Below are 14,219 nucleotides of genomic sequence, written 5' to 3'. Positions count from 1 at the left end.
ACTCTTATACTTCAAGAGAAATGAAAATCCATAGTTTCCGGATGGGTACTCCTCCCATGTATAAGTTAAAAATATCAAAAGCAGCATATCTCCCATCTGTTAGGAGGTGTTGTCAAATTCAGGAAGGTATCATATTCATAGAAATTACTGCTTCAGATCTACACTTGTACCCCAAGCTGTTCTGGTGATATGTTGTTGGGGCAGTCTGGTGTACACTCGAGTAGCTGCACCAGTTTTTCAAGGAATTGGTGCCTTGGACTGAGCTTGGAAGCCAATCTGAAAATGCCTGAGCAGGGAAAAGCTAGAGCTGGAATTATTAAAAAAAAGATTGGCCAACTGAAGTCATTACATATGACTGCATAGAAGTTCCTATCCATATGTTCATGTTTTCCATTTCCCTCCACTGCTCTCCTGAAGATGGTGAATTATGCTGAGGCACAGTTATATAGGTGCCAGCAGCCCTTCACACCTTGCCCAAGTCGCCATTCTTCATGTGTTAACTAAGGCAGAGCATGCGGGAAGGCTATTCAGTTGTTGGGTATCACAGACAAGCCCAATCCTATCTTCACCTGGCATCCACACATATTCAGGTTCCAGGTTAACATTCAGCTGAGCTAACCACCCCCCTCTTGCCCACCCCACCCCTCCAGCCCATGGAGGTTGAGACTAATCTCACCGTCCCCTATCTCATTACAGACCAGGAATCAACTTAGGGCATTCCTGGTTTCCATGTTTCAGTTCAGTACCATAGCAGATGGTGCATTTACAAACTGAACAATCAGGGTAGCCCATCTATTTATTTTTACGCCTGCAAAATAAAGGAAAATGAAAAGTAACACATAATAAAAAAAAATCTTGCTTTAGTATAAACAGAACACACAGATGATAATTGGCTTCTGATTTTTACACCCACTTGTTACCAGAAATAACAAAACTCAGGAGTCTCCAAGAATTTTGTCTCCATGGCCCGCTTAGGTGCGTACCATGTAGCCTTGCAGCCCACAGGTAAATATAGCTCAAGCTGCAGATACAACAATATAGGCGTTCTAATTTTTCCACCAATTGAGACAACAACACTAAGTAAGGAAGGCCTTTTCTAACCTCCAGGCCCATGAAATTCGAATAAGAGAAATCAGTGAGTGAGAAATATAAACACAAATAGAACTGAGTTGTTTAGACCTCATGGGCTCGAGAGCTCATGCCAGAGCTCGAGGACTGGAAATGGCCTACAGGCCATAGTTTAGAAAATCCTGTTATAACCAACTCCCCATCTCTGTCAATCAATCAACAGTAGGGGAAGTGGAGAGAGTAAGCCAGATTTGTAATTGTTCTTTGAAAATATGAGGAAAATTAATTTTCTACTTCAACAAAGATACAATTTAACAGTACAGACCACTAATAAATCAAATTTGGCAGTCCACCAAAAATGATTGTTACCCAATGTATGTAATCATGAGCCCATTCAGCCCTTTGAGTAGAAGCACATCTGTAGGGACGTTAGATAATAACGTCAACATAAGAATGTGATCTGTTTCAGACCTAAGCTTACAATGACAGGAAAAGTTTGTTCAGATAACTAAAAATAAATTTCTGTTACCAGCATAGCTTGGAGTGACTTGCCTCCCAATAATTCAAATTACTAAGAATGTACAGCACAGAAACAGGCTATTCCACCCAACAGGTCCACGCCGGTGTATATGTTCCACGTGAGCCTCCTCCCACCCTTCTACATCTAACCCTATCAACATATCCTTCTATTCCCTTCTCCCTCATGTGTTTATCTAGCTTCCCCTTAAATGCATCTATGCAACAAGTTTATTAATTCTTTGCTGAGATACAGTTCCAACGGGTGCCAGTCAAATAGCTCGCCCAATTGGCCATTCGTTCAAATGTGAGCCTTGATAGTGGGTGCTGGCAATCTGTACAATCATGAGGACTATCGAGGCTGAGCCTTATCCAGTCCTCATTTAACGTCCCTAAACATGTACTTCCAGCAGGGGTTATTGGATAGCCATCAGGAACAGGAACCCTGTTGTTTCTCCTCTTCCCTAAATTAGAGGTACTGAGGCCATCTGTAGTGCCCCTGCCGCTACCCCAGCTAATACCCGAAATCAGCTGATTCAACAATGACTGCTGATCATGCCTGAGGTCTTCCTGACCTGTATTGCTCAACTACTCACTTGCTGAGCCATTGCAGAAACTTACAAGTCTGACTGTCAACATTTCAGACAATTATGGTCCTCAAATAAATCAGAATTGGATTCAATATGTGAAATAACAAACTGACTTTTTAAATGATCACTCCTTACCAATTTTAAATATTCAATTAAGTATTTTACAATTCAGCTACTAAACAAAAATAAAATAATGCATGGGATACTTACTGTGTATTCTGTATCATGTCCCCACCAATAAAAGAGTACATAGAGGGAAAGATAAAGACACGCAGTAAATATAAGTGGCTTGGATTTATTATTCACAATGAACACTTAAAGTACACACAGCAGTTTAAAAACCACAAACTGAGTATTATAAGCTACTGTTAGTACAATCTGCTTACCATGATGAAAACTGCAATCCAAAATATAATTAAGATTGCTACACATATAGCTTATGGGTTGGGGGGTGGGAGGTGGGAGGGAACAGAAAAATCATAAACATTCATCAAGGTCTGTTTTATCCGTTTGATTTCTGATTGGTTGGTTATTACTTCCATGGAAATGACCACATTTTGATGACCAATTTTGATGACCAATCAGACCACTGTTCTGATTGGTCATCAAAATGGAAATTTAGTTAAATGATTCAGAAAATTCACTGATAGGTGAGATATATGATACACAATGTACTTACTATGTTCAGTCCCTTTTCATTGCCATTTGCTTTTGTTTTTTGTATGGGAGCACAAATCCTCCAATTCTCTGGGGCGTTCACCAATTATGGCTAAGAAGGCAAATGGGCAGCCATTTCCACGGCTAAATGTGTTGAAACTGCGATGCACTGCTCTGCCTCCAAGTATAGTTGTACTTTTGGAAAGTTAGACTAAAGGTTCTCGTGGCTCAGGTCTACAAACACTCTGCCTCTATTAAACTTCAATTTCAAGAAATACACTCATCTGGTCCCAGAATTGTAAAAATAGAAATGTTATATCAAGAATAGCGATGGAAATGGTGTCTATTATTACATATCTGAAATCCAATAAAATACTCAAAGGAACAATAAACTGCAATAAAAATGGTAATTGAATTCTCAAGTAATCATGAATAAAACATAACAGATGCACTTATGGCTGAGAGCCCTATCAAAGGCTGAACAGAAAGAAGCAGTGAATATGTTTTGTTTTCATGTTACAGCTCTCAAATGAAGAAACAAAAAAGGATGATTAAATACCACAGGATAGCTCTATTTTAATGAATATAATACTTCCTGCAAAATGAAGAAAATGCTGATCTTTTTTGCTTTGAGTCAGTATCTTAAACTCAGTTTTGTTGTGACTAATTAGTGCTGATCACAACAATGAGGAGAACCTTATTGGAAGAGCTCCTTAGTTCAGCAATACGTGAGATAATAATAATCACTCTGAGTTAATGACTGTCTCCCCCGATATTAATTTAACTTCTCCATGCTCTTGGGGTCAAAATTTCCTCCAAGCTATTTCCCAAGCGCTGTCGACAGCACTCACTGTTTAAAGACGGTAAAGTGTGCTAGAACTGCTTTCAATGAGAAGTACTGCACTTCCATCCAGTTATTATAAACAAGTCATCCACCACTGAATTTTGATGACTGATTGGCATTCAGGACTGAAAAGGCTGCTGAGTAGTACTGACTATTTGGAGGGACTCAGTGAAGGAGTCAGAGAATGAGGCCTGATATGTTGGGTCTCTGTGCAATTGCAGTATAGATCAAAATCAAATCTCTTTTAAGAGACTTTGTGATGACGACGTGGGGGGAACTCTTTGCAATGCAAATATTCCCCGATATACTTACATTCTTTCAACAAAAATATATTTTAAAAGTCAACACTTTGTCAGAAAATGCCAAATTAATTGTAATTTTTTGGTTTAAAACAAGTTGAATTAATGATATTGATTCTTTAAAGATGTGATTCAAATTCTAACAGTACAGTCTCCCTTGCGTTAGAATATGGTTCTTTCAACCATGAGCACCTGGAATCGATTTCACCTGTCTACCCCACCTCTCTCTCTCCCTCTCACACAAACACAGACAGATCTCACCCCCAAAGTCCTTCTGGTAATTGTTAACCATCACTGAGCTCTTAAATGAGTTCTCTGCAGACAGAAATTGCAGAACAAAACTGCTTCAACACTGTGCTAATTAGCCGAATTGTGGTAATCTTAATCTAAGAAGCAACAGGAGCAATGAGTAATCAAAACAGAAAATGTTAGAAACACTCAGCAAGTCAGTCAGTATCTGTGGAGAAAGAAACAGAGTTAACGTTTCAGGTCAATGAACCAGTTCTAACGAAGGGTCATCGACCTGAAATGTTAACTCTGTTTCTTTCTTGACAGATGCTGCCTGACTTGTTGAATATTTCCAGTATTTTCTGTTTTTATTTCAGATTTCCAGCATCCGCAGTATTTTACTTTTGATTAGGAGCAATGAGTGTAGGGATTTAAAATGCCATGCTGGTGTAGCAGGGAATTTTCATGACATGGGGGATGAGGGAACTATTGAGGCAATGTATGGGGGATCCCTGTAGGGTAGATTTTAACTCCAGGTGATTTTCGGGCTGGGCTGTTGGCGGGTGAGTGGGACACCCTCCCGACAACATGGGCTCGAATTTAGCAGGCCTGCGGGTTCCCAGCGGGTGGTCCTCCGGGAGCGTGGAAAACGCGGACGGCTAATTGCGTGCGTCCCCCGCGCGATCGCGGGATAATTGAACAGATTAAGCCCTGCTTCCGGGTTCTCCGCTCCCCAGCTGCGTGCCGGCCGGCTGCGCATGCGCAGTGCCGTCGACGCGATGTAGGAGCTCCACTTAAAGGGGCAGTCTCCCAAGCCCCTCCTGCTGCAATCATTAGGCTGGTGATGATGGCTCAGCCAAGGGGAAAGGCTGCGCCACGTTTTTCCGACCTTGCGCTGCAGCTGATGCTGGAGGGCGTGAGGAGGAGGAGGGACACGCTCTTCCCGGCGGATGGACGCAAGTGCCCTGCCGCCGCCACCAGGAAGGCATGGGCAGAGGTGGCGGCGGAGGTCAGCAGCAGGGCCAACACCCCAAGGACTTGGGAGCAGTGCCGCAAGCGCTTCAATGACCTGACTAGGTCTGGCAAAGTGAGTACACCAATGCACCCTTCCACAGCCCGTCCCCACCATCACGCCAAACAGATCACAACCCCTCCTGCAGAGCCATCACAGCGCTCCTGCAGCAATCCTCACAGCCACTCACTCACCATCCTCGCCGTGCCCGCAAGTACCCACCGTCCCTGTCCCCACCCGAACACTACCACACACCCAATCCCTATGCAATGGGATGGGCATGTGGCACACGCATCCTCCCATCCATCTGCGCCACGCTCAACCCACCCACACCGATGCTCGATGCGTCTCACAATGCAATACGCACCCACTCACACATCTGTGTTTTGCCTTGACAGGAGAAGAGGAGCAAGAACAATCGGGAAAGGGCACGCACCGGATGTGGCCCGCCGCAAGTGGTAGAGCTCACCGACGCAGAGGTGGAGGCGCTTGACCTCGCCCGCACGCGACATTGCCTGTCGGTGGCTGATGGCGAGTGTGTCGCTGCAGAAACGGCCGGTAAGGGAAAGCTGACACTCAACACCCATGATCGCGAGTGACCGTATCATCACCTGCCATCAGGCGCACCGTAAAGTTGGTCCACATGCCTCATAGTGCCCTCTGTTCTCTTGCAGGGCCGTCTGCGAGTGAAGCGATTCCTCAGAGGGCGATTCCTCAGAGGACATGGCGGTCTCTGAGGGTGCATCGTCACATCTGAGCCAACTATCCACCAGCGCAGAGACACGCACCTCGGTGGGTCCCCCTCGCCAACTAGTTGGGGTAGCACTTGGTGAGTCACCGCGCACGAGTGAGCATGAGCAGACCCTGGTGGCAGGGGCAGCCGCGGAGGGTCCGCGTCGGTGGGAGCACTCATCTCCAGGCTCTGCTCAGCCGGACCCAGATGCAGAACCCAGGGGGCCACCAGTGAAAAGGAGAGTCGTCGAGGGGCACCAGCTAATTGCTGAGGTACTGGGAGAGGTGCCGCGCGCATTGTCCACAATTGCGCAGGCAATGGAGGAATCCAACTCCTGCATGCGGGCATTGGTGGCGCAGGCACAGGAGGGTACTGGCGACACAGTGTCGCGGGTAGGTGCGGGACTGTCTGCGGTGGAGGACAGGCTGGCCTCCCTCGAGCGTCACGCACAGCTCCAGATCGAGTCCTTGCAGGCCCTGACAACGTCTGTACGGATTCAGGGTGAGCAACATTCCGCCGCCATCAACAGGCTGACGGATACACTAGGGGTGGCCTTGCAAGGCCTCACACATGCCATCCAAACTGCCGTCCAGCAGGGTGGAAGGGGTGATGTGGGCCGAGGCCACGAGAGGGATGATGGTGACCGGGGACATGGAAGCGGGGACGCTTCTCAAGGCGCCCCCACGTCCCACCCGTTGCCCACCTCTCAACCAGTACCCGCAATGGTGCCTCCTCTCCAGGTGGCCGAGTCTGCCCCTGCCCCGGTGCAGGAGGAGCAGTCTGTGGAGGTGCCCTCATGGGCACCGAAACCCAGGGGCCGTCCGCCAAAAGCATCTACCCGGTCAAGGCGAGAACAGGAGCAACCTGCCACTACCTCTGCTGGAGCCACAGGGGTAGCACCACGTAGGGGTACCCGCAAAAGAAATCCAAAGGCGTTATAAGCACAAAGGGAATACACCAGGGTGTCTATTAATTTGTACACTTTTTTTTAATATCATGTCACATTGTACATATTAAATACGATATTCTCACCACTCCTGCCACCTCTCGTCCATTCTTCCGCGGCCTGTGCAATAGGTGCGTTCCGTGCAGGCCATCATGGCGGCGAACACCTGCTGCCGCCCATTGGGCACACTGCTGTGGGTGCAGGAGTACTGGCAACAGTCTTCAGTGGAGAGGGCTGGTATGGCCGCTCGCATGTGCAGGTGAGGAGATGCGAGCGCCTCGCACTGTCTGACTCTAGGAGAACCGTTGACGTATGAGTGCCTCCCTGGCCCGGCGACCATCCCGGTGAGTCGTGGTTCGGCGCATGGGTCGTCCACCATCCTCTGGCGCGTCCTCCTCCTCCTCCTCCTCCTCGCCGTCCTCAATGTGGGTGGCGGGTGTGGATGGGGCCTCCTCCAGCGGCACCCCTCTCTGTTGGGCCATGTTGTGCAGGGCACAGCAGACAACTATGATTCGTCCCACTCTGAATGGTGTGTATTGCAGCGCTCCCCCAGAACGATCAAGGCACCTGAAGCGCATCTTGAGCAGCCCTATGGTCTGCTCAATTGTAGACCTGGTAGCAGTGTGGCTGTCATTGTACCGACGCTCTGGCTCGGTGATGGGGTTCCTCAGAGGCGTCATGAGCCACGTGTGTAGGGGATACCCCTTGTCGCCGAGGAGCCAGCCGTTGCCGGCGTTGGGTGCCTGCAGGATGGGCGGGACGGTGGACTCCCTGAGGACGAAGGCATCGTGGCAGCTGCCGGGGTATCTGGCGCACACGTGTAGGAATCTCTGGCGGTGGTCACAGATGAGCTGGGCGTTCATGGAGTGATACCCCTTCCTGTTGATGAACAGCCCTGGCTCATGCGGAGGTGCCCGTATTGCGATGTGGGTGCAGTCGATTACACCATGTACCCGTGGGAAGCCAGCCATGGCATGGAATCCAACCGCCCTCTCCATCTGGCTGCGCTCGTCCATGGCGAAGTTGATGTAGTGCGAGGCTCTGCGGAACAACCCATCGGTGACCTGCCTTATGCACTTGTGTGCAGAGGACTGACAGACCCCGGTGGCACCCTGGAAGGAACCGGATGCGAAGAAGTTGAGGGCAGTGGTGACTTTGACGGCGACAGGTAAGAAGATGCTGCTTGGTCCATCAGGGAGCAGCTTGTCGTTAAGGAGGCTGCAGATGTCGGCGACTACCTGGCGATTGACTCTGAGCCGACGTATGCACTGCTCCTCGGAGAGGTCCATGAAGCTGAGCCTCGCTCTGTACACCCTGTGCGGAGGGTAGTGCCTCCTGCGACGCATCTCTCTCTGCGGTTGCCCTCCCTCCTGCTGTGCAGTTGGGTGTGCCACAGCACCGTGTTGGGGGGCTCCACGTCTCCGAGGCGGACGGCGTGGACTGCGAGGCTGCTGGGGCTGGTCATGCTGTTCGTCCTCCGAGGATGTCAACGCACCACCCATCTGGCAGGTGTTGGTCTGAGGGGTTGTGCAGGGTAGGTGGGTGGTTTCTCGCTCTAGGGCTGCGGTTTCACGTCGGTCTGTCCTCTGGCTTGGCGGGGGGTGGTGGAGGGCAGGGGTTGCCCTATGTGACGCGGTGGCCTCCTGCGTGGGTGAGGGCTCTCCCACCCGCTGTGGAGTGCACCTTGGCAGCTGCCACAGGCTGCTGGCTGGAACACGACCGGTTGAGGGAGGACTGTTTCCCCCAGTGTGTGAAACTCACTGCCTTGAACCTAAAATCCCACACTTCCTCTTTTGACAGCTGCTTCAGCTCATTAAATGACCTCAACAAGCAAGGTAAGTACACTCAAGTGGAACCCCGCTGGCTTTAATTGCCTGCGGGATTCCCACCAGCGGGGCTTGCGCGCGCAGCCCCGCACGTCAGCGCGGTACTCGGAAGTGGCCGGGATTTTGGCGCGATCCGGTCACGTGACCGGATATCGGGATTTTCGGGGCCCCCCCGCTGGAAACCCGACGCGAAAATCGAGCCCCATTAGTCTGAGGCTTGGACCATTTTGATGGATGAGCCTCATTTGAATCTCATTGGTGGTCTGCCACGTAATTACAGTGGTGACGGGCAGCCCGCTCAATTGGAGGGTGGGATTTTTGGCGGACCAACTGCCCATTTAAAGAGTAAATACACCTCTTAAATCAAGGTGTCATTTAACTCAGGTGAATTTGTTTTGTTGTCCCTGGGAGGATTGTAAGTTTCAAAATGTCTCAGGTAAGAGCGCCTCAGGTTCTCTGGCACAGTGGTAGAGCTTCTTGTGAAGCAGGTGAGTTGCACAAGAAGCTACTGTTCCCCTCAGATGGTAGAAAGGTGCCCAAACAAATGCTACAGCAGGCATGGAGGCAGGTAGTAACACTGTGAACCATCACCCCCCAAGGTGTGGATTCAGTGCCAGAAGTGCATGAGATCGTTCTATCTCCATTTCTCTGCATGACACTTGGCCACAACACTCTCCCCCAAACACTCTGAACACTTCCCACCCCCGCACCACATGTTTCACCACCAATCACAAGAAGACACTATACTCACTCTCCTTCTCATTTATATTTCATGCTCACCTGTTGCTTTCTGCCCTCACAACAGCCACTAGCAGCATTCTGTTATTACCTGGTAGCAAGTGCGAAACACTGCCCTCCTCCACTGATTGCTTTCCAATTTCACAGGGCGGCCACTTTCTTGCAAATGGCCACCTCCCCATTCTACTCACAACTTGTTGCTTCTCCATTTCAGCATGCACGCTATATGAAGTTGCCCCACACGTCTGCAGAATCATTTTCTTTACAGCTACTCTCACTAACTCTCCCTCTGTTTCTACAGGACAAGCTGGTTCGTAACAAAATGGAGAGGACCAGAATCAGACGTGGGCCAGAAAATGTCCAGGCCTTCAGCAAGATGGAGCTGCAAGCGATAGACGTAACCAAGGATGCATAGCAGGCAACATCAACAATTGCAAGGCTGGAGACCGCGTTCAGCAGGGTGTCTGCCTATTACTTGTACCCTTTCCCTTTTCTCAAGCAATCACTCATTCAGGCAATGCGGCAATCTGATGCTGTAAGTCCTGCCAATCATTTGCTGTCTGTGTCTAGCTTTTTGGTGCCATGCTGAGCCTTGTCTCCCTCCCCTTTTTTTGCTTCTTTTCAACATCTGGAGCATGCAGGAAAGGACTCAGAGGAGAACAATCCTCCTGAAGAAGTATAAATACTTGCTCCATCCCTGCCAAGCATCAGCACAGAAATTGTCACCCCAGGTGGGACAGATAATGAGTTATAGGGGTCTGCACTTGGTGAATCATACGAGCGAGCCAGGGCTAGTGGAAGGTACTGCCCAGGAGATGGCTTGCCGGAGGGCAAGCTTGGCTCTTAACTCCGCTGAGTGACAGAGATGCTGACTTTAGAGGCCCAGCCTTCAAAGGAGAGTTGGTTTCTGCACATATGCAGTTATACGAGATATTGGAAAGCCAACCAGCTGTTGCACCATGTCTAAAAGTATGGAGTTCGCTTCCACCTAGTGTGGTGTAATGTCACAGGGCATCAGCATTCTGCAATCTACAATGGAGCATGTGGTCACTCCTATGGATGGAGCAGTCAGGCCCTCACATCTGGAGTCTGTGTTACCAGTTCTTGCAGCTTTGATAGAAGCTCAATCTGGTGCCATTCAGGGTCTGTGTTCCAATATCTACATCATCTTGGAAAGGCTGGTGGACCACATGGATAGAGGCCTCAATCACTTAGCTGATCTTCTGCAGTATGCTCTCCCGTAGATCAGTGGGAGTGAGCCACAGCCCCATGGGAGTGGCAGTGGTGCAACGGGAGTGGCATATGTTGCCCTCTCTCAGGGCGGCAGAATGTTTGCTCCCTCACCACTTCCTCAACCAATACCCAGCATGGTGCCAGAAAGCCGGCTGGGCCAGAATGCCCCCGCAGCAGCCAAGGTGCTGCAGTCTGCAGCCGGACCCGCATAGGCCTGAGCTCCTAGAGGTTGCTGACCAAGTGTGTGTGAGGGGCCCTCATTTGAGCATCAGGAGCCTTCCACCACCCGTGTTGAAGCCACTAGGCTCGGTAGAATAAGAATGGTAGGACAGTGAAGAAATCACTTCGGAAAAGCATTATGGTTAACGCATGGGTGACAAATAATGTTAAGGCTCTTGTATCAGCCATAGAAAAATTCACAGCGTTTGACTTTTCAATTTTGTCTGCAATGTTGTTCCACTGAAGGTACTGAGCCTGCGATGTCAAGTGTCATATATATAAAACAGAGGCTGTAGATTCCATAATGTATGCTGGAAAGACCAGTAGAGGTGGCAATGAAGAGTGATAATCTGGTGGGAGAAGGAAGGTTTGAAGGGAAAGAGTAAATCAGGTGAGGCGTTGGGCAATCAACTGATTGTGAGTAGCTCTGGTTGCAATCTAGTGCCGTCATTCTCCTGCTTCTGCTCTGTGTGGGTCTTCATTGTCAGATCCGGAAGATCTTTCTGCTGTTGTGGCTTCATGTGCATTCCATGTTGCAGAGTGAAGTTGTGCAGAATGCAGTACACAGCCACAAATGCGGGTTTTACTGCAGAGCTCCCAGACCTGAGCAGGCAGTGAAAACATTGTTTAAGAAGCTTGGTTGTACATTCGACGTGTCTCGTTGTAAGGAGCTGTACAGGCCTGTGACAGCCTCTCTGGAAAAACGCAGAAAATTGCAGTTATGACTCTAGCCCCATAGAAGCTTTGGGCTGGGTAAGTCTTCTGCGAGCAGTGCCCGCTCATGTGCAGCATCTTGTGGTTCCCCAGCCTTTTGCTGCTGCTCCTGTTCCTCCAATCACGCTGGACTTTCGAGGATGCCACCCATCCTTAGCCTCGTGCTTCTTAAGTGCATAGAAGTAGAATAAATGTGAAATAATGCAACATCCAAAGCAAAGACTGCTGTGAAAATCCAGCTAACGCAATTGCCAACAGATGCTAGTGATCTGAGTGCTTGCAGATGAGTGCCCCTTTAAATGCCCCTTCCAATTCGTTTGAAGCCTGTACTGCCCAGGATTACTGGGCGGTATTTCCACTATGGCAAGTTAAAATGGAATTGGGGTCCTAATGACATCATAGGACTCCAATTTAAATACATTAATGAGACTCCTGGATGCTTCAGACAAGTACCTGGGCCACTCTTCAAAACTCCATTGACAATATGGTGGAAGGGAAACGGTGTGGTATGTCCACCACAGTGATTTTAACGCTGCTACTGCCTCATTTCCGCCAAGCGGAGGGAGTTAAAATCGATCCTAGACTTTAGACAGTATGATACTATCAAGGGACTAATTGTGGACAGATGATTTCTTTACCAATACTGTCATTATTCATCTTGATCAACACACAACCGAAATTCCAAATTTGAAAGGTGTTGAACACTATAGATTTGTGCCCACTAGACTAAGCTCAGTTTAATTGTAACTACTGGACCTTTCATCTGCTTTCCTCCAGCTGAGTTCGAGCCCAGATATCTATTTGCATTTTTCACATCACAACAGGAATTTAGAATGGTGAATGAAGGTCAAATATATTTTTACTTCACAAGCAGTCTCTTCTCTTCCTCCACCACAAGTCACGACCTTGTTTGATGTCCTATTTTTTTTCTTCCCACTCCATTTATAACCAAACCACTCCATTCTCCTCCCATTGTTCAGTTACAATGATGCCTGGTCTCCTCTCTTCACCTACTCATTGGCCCAGCCCAGTTCATCTCACAAATTCTAATTGCAACTCTCCCTAGTATCTTCTCTTCCAAGGCTACAATCCTGCCCAGTATCTTCCAGTCTGCCTCCCAAAATTCTTGATCTCCTCTCTCCCTTTTCATTCCTTCTCCAGTACAGGTTTTAGGTTGTCAAATGCTGCCTGTATGAAGACATGAGAATGTTAAGGGTGTCAAGAATAAAGTGATGTCTTCCAGTAACTGAGACTATTGTGTTAGCTAATTACCACAATCTCATTTACAATATTCAGCACATAACATTAGTTACAAACCTACAAAGTGACAAGATATATCTGAATGTGCTGCAGGCTATAAAAGAAGGATTAAATCTAAATATCGAAGTGTTGCACAATCAACTACAGATATATGACCAGACAGGCACTGAGATTTAGAAAAAGTACAAAATTACCTAGAGACAATGAAATAATTGCATAATGGAAACTACCAATGTAACAATTTGTATATATCAAAACCGTATCTTAGTAACACAAATCCAGAGCTATCTCCAGCGTCTTAGAAACAAAGATAACTCAAGGACAGCACTGTGACACAGAACATCGGTGCACATGCATGCTGTACAATTGAGTTTTAGGAGAGGGAGTTTGCCATTACAGGCACAGTAAATTCCCTGTTTCTGCCATTGAGGAAGTAAGGAAGTAAAAGATATGAAATCAAAAGGTGAGTCACCCTAGACCTTGCAGTTTGTTAGGATGATTGCAGAGTAGCACTGGTAGAATGCTGACAGCTGAATGCTTTCCTGCTCTCAGCAACAAAATGGTGCGCAGTCCAGGGGCAGAAGAACAAAGAGGTGGGGTGGGGCAGACAATGAAATAACCTGCAAAAATGGGGCCAAAAATCACCTAAGATCAAGTTTAGATGATTTGGTTACAATTTGATATTGATCGTGACTGAGCTGTGTGCACAAATCTACACTGAGCTATCTCTTACAATTACTTCTCTAATTAACCACAGAACACTGTAGTGTTACAAAATTATTCACATATTGAAAAATCCTATTGTTTTAAATACCAATAAGTAAATAAGCTGCATTTTTGAAAGTGTCCAACAGTTCTGTTTTAGAATATTCCAGATCAATGAAAATTGATTAAAAGATACTAATATAACTCATCCCAGCTAAAGCTAATAACAACAAACACCCTTTTGAACGATGAGTTTCATCAGAGTTGCTCCATTAATGAATGGTCTGTGTAGTTGCAGGTGTTACATCAAAGAAACTAAAGCATGGAATCTTAAATAAACTTGGCATTTGGTTTTAGAAGTGGTACTTGGAAACTGTAGCTAAGTAACTGCGACAGGCTGGTCCATCAGCTCAGTAAAGAGTGTCCTCTCTTTCTCCTCTGCAATAATTTGCATGGCAATTATGTTAAGACAGAAATTGCTAGGTACATGCATTTCTGATATATACAAAATGCATTTCTATGACATCATTACATTTATTAAACAAAGCAATGTATGTACATCCTACTTACATTAACACCAAGCTTTGTGGGCTGGATTAGCATGGCTGATAGACAATATATGGGGTCGGGG

At 47.6% G+C, this 14,219-nt stretch overlaps 1 protein-coding gene across 1 annotated transcript in view; it reads right to left on the bottom strand.

The window, feature by feature from the left end:
• LOC137341043 (cytoplasmic phosphatidylinositol transfer protein 1-like) overlaps nucleotides 1-14,219 on the bottom strand; it is a 282,882-nt gene that overhangs the window by 84,856 nt on the left and 183,807 nt on the right. The window contains exon 4 of the mRNA XM_068003897.1: nucleotides 2,385-2,392. Coding sequence (XP_067859998.1) covers nucleotides 2,385-2,392 — 8 coding nt within the window. The remainder of the gene's footprint in view (nucleotides 1-2,384; nucleotides 2,393-14,219) is intronic.

This window comes from Heptranchias perlo, chromosome 23, assembly GCF_035084215.1.
Source record: "Heptranchias perlo isolate sHepPer1 chromosome 23, sHepPer1.hap1, whole genome shotgun sequence".
NCBI classification, from domain to species: Eukaryota; Metazoa; Chordata; class Chondrichthyes; order Hexanchiformes; family Hexanchidae; genus Heptranchias; species Heptranchias perlo.
The sequence above is the reverse complement of the archived record's forward strand: the minus strand, read 5'-3'. Positions and strand labels throughout refer to the sequence as shown.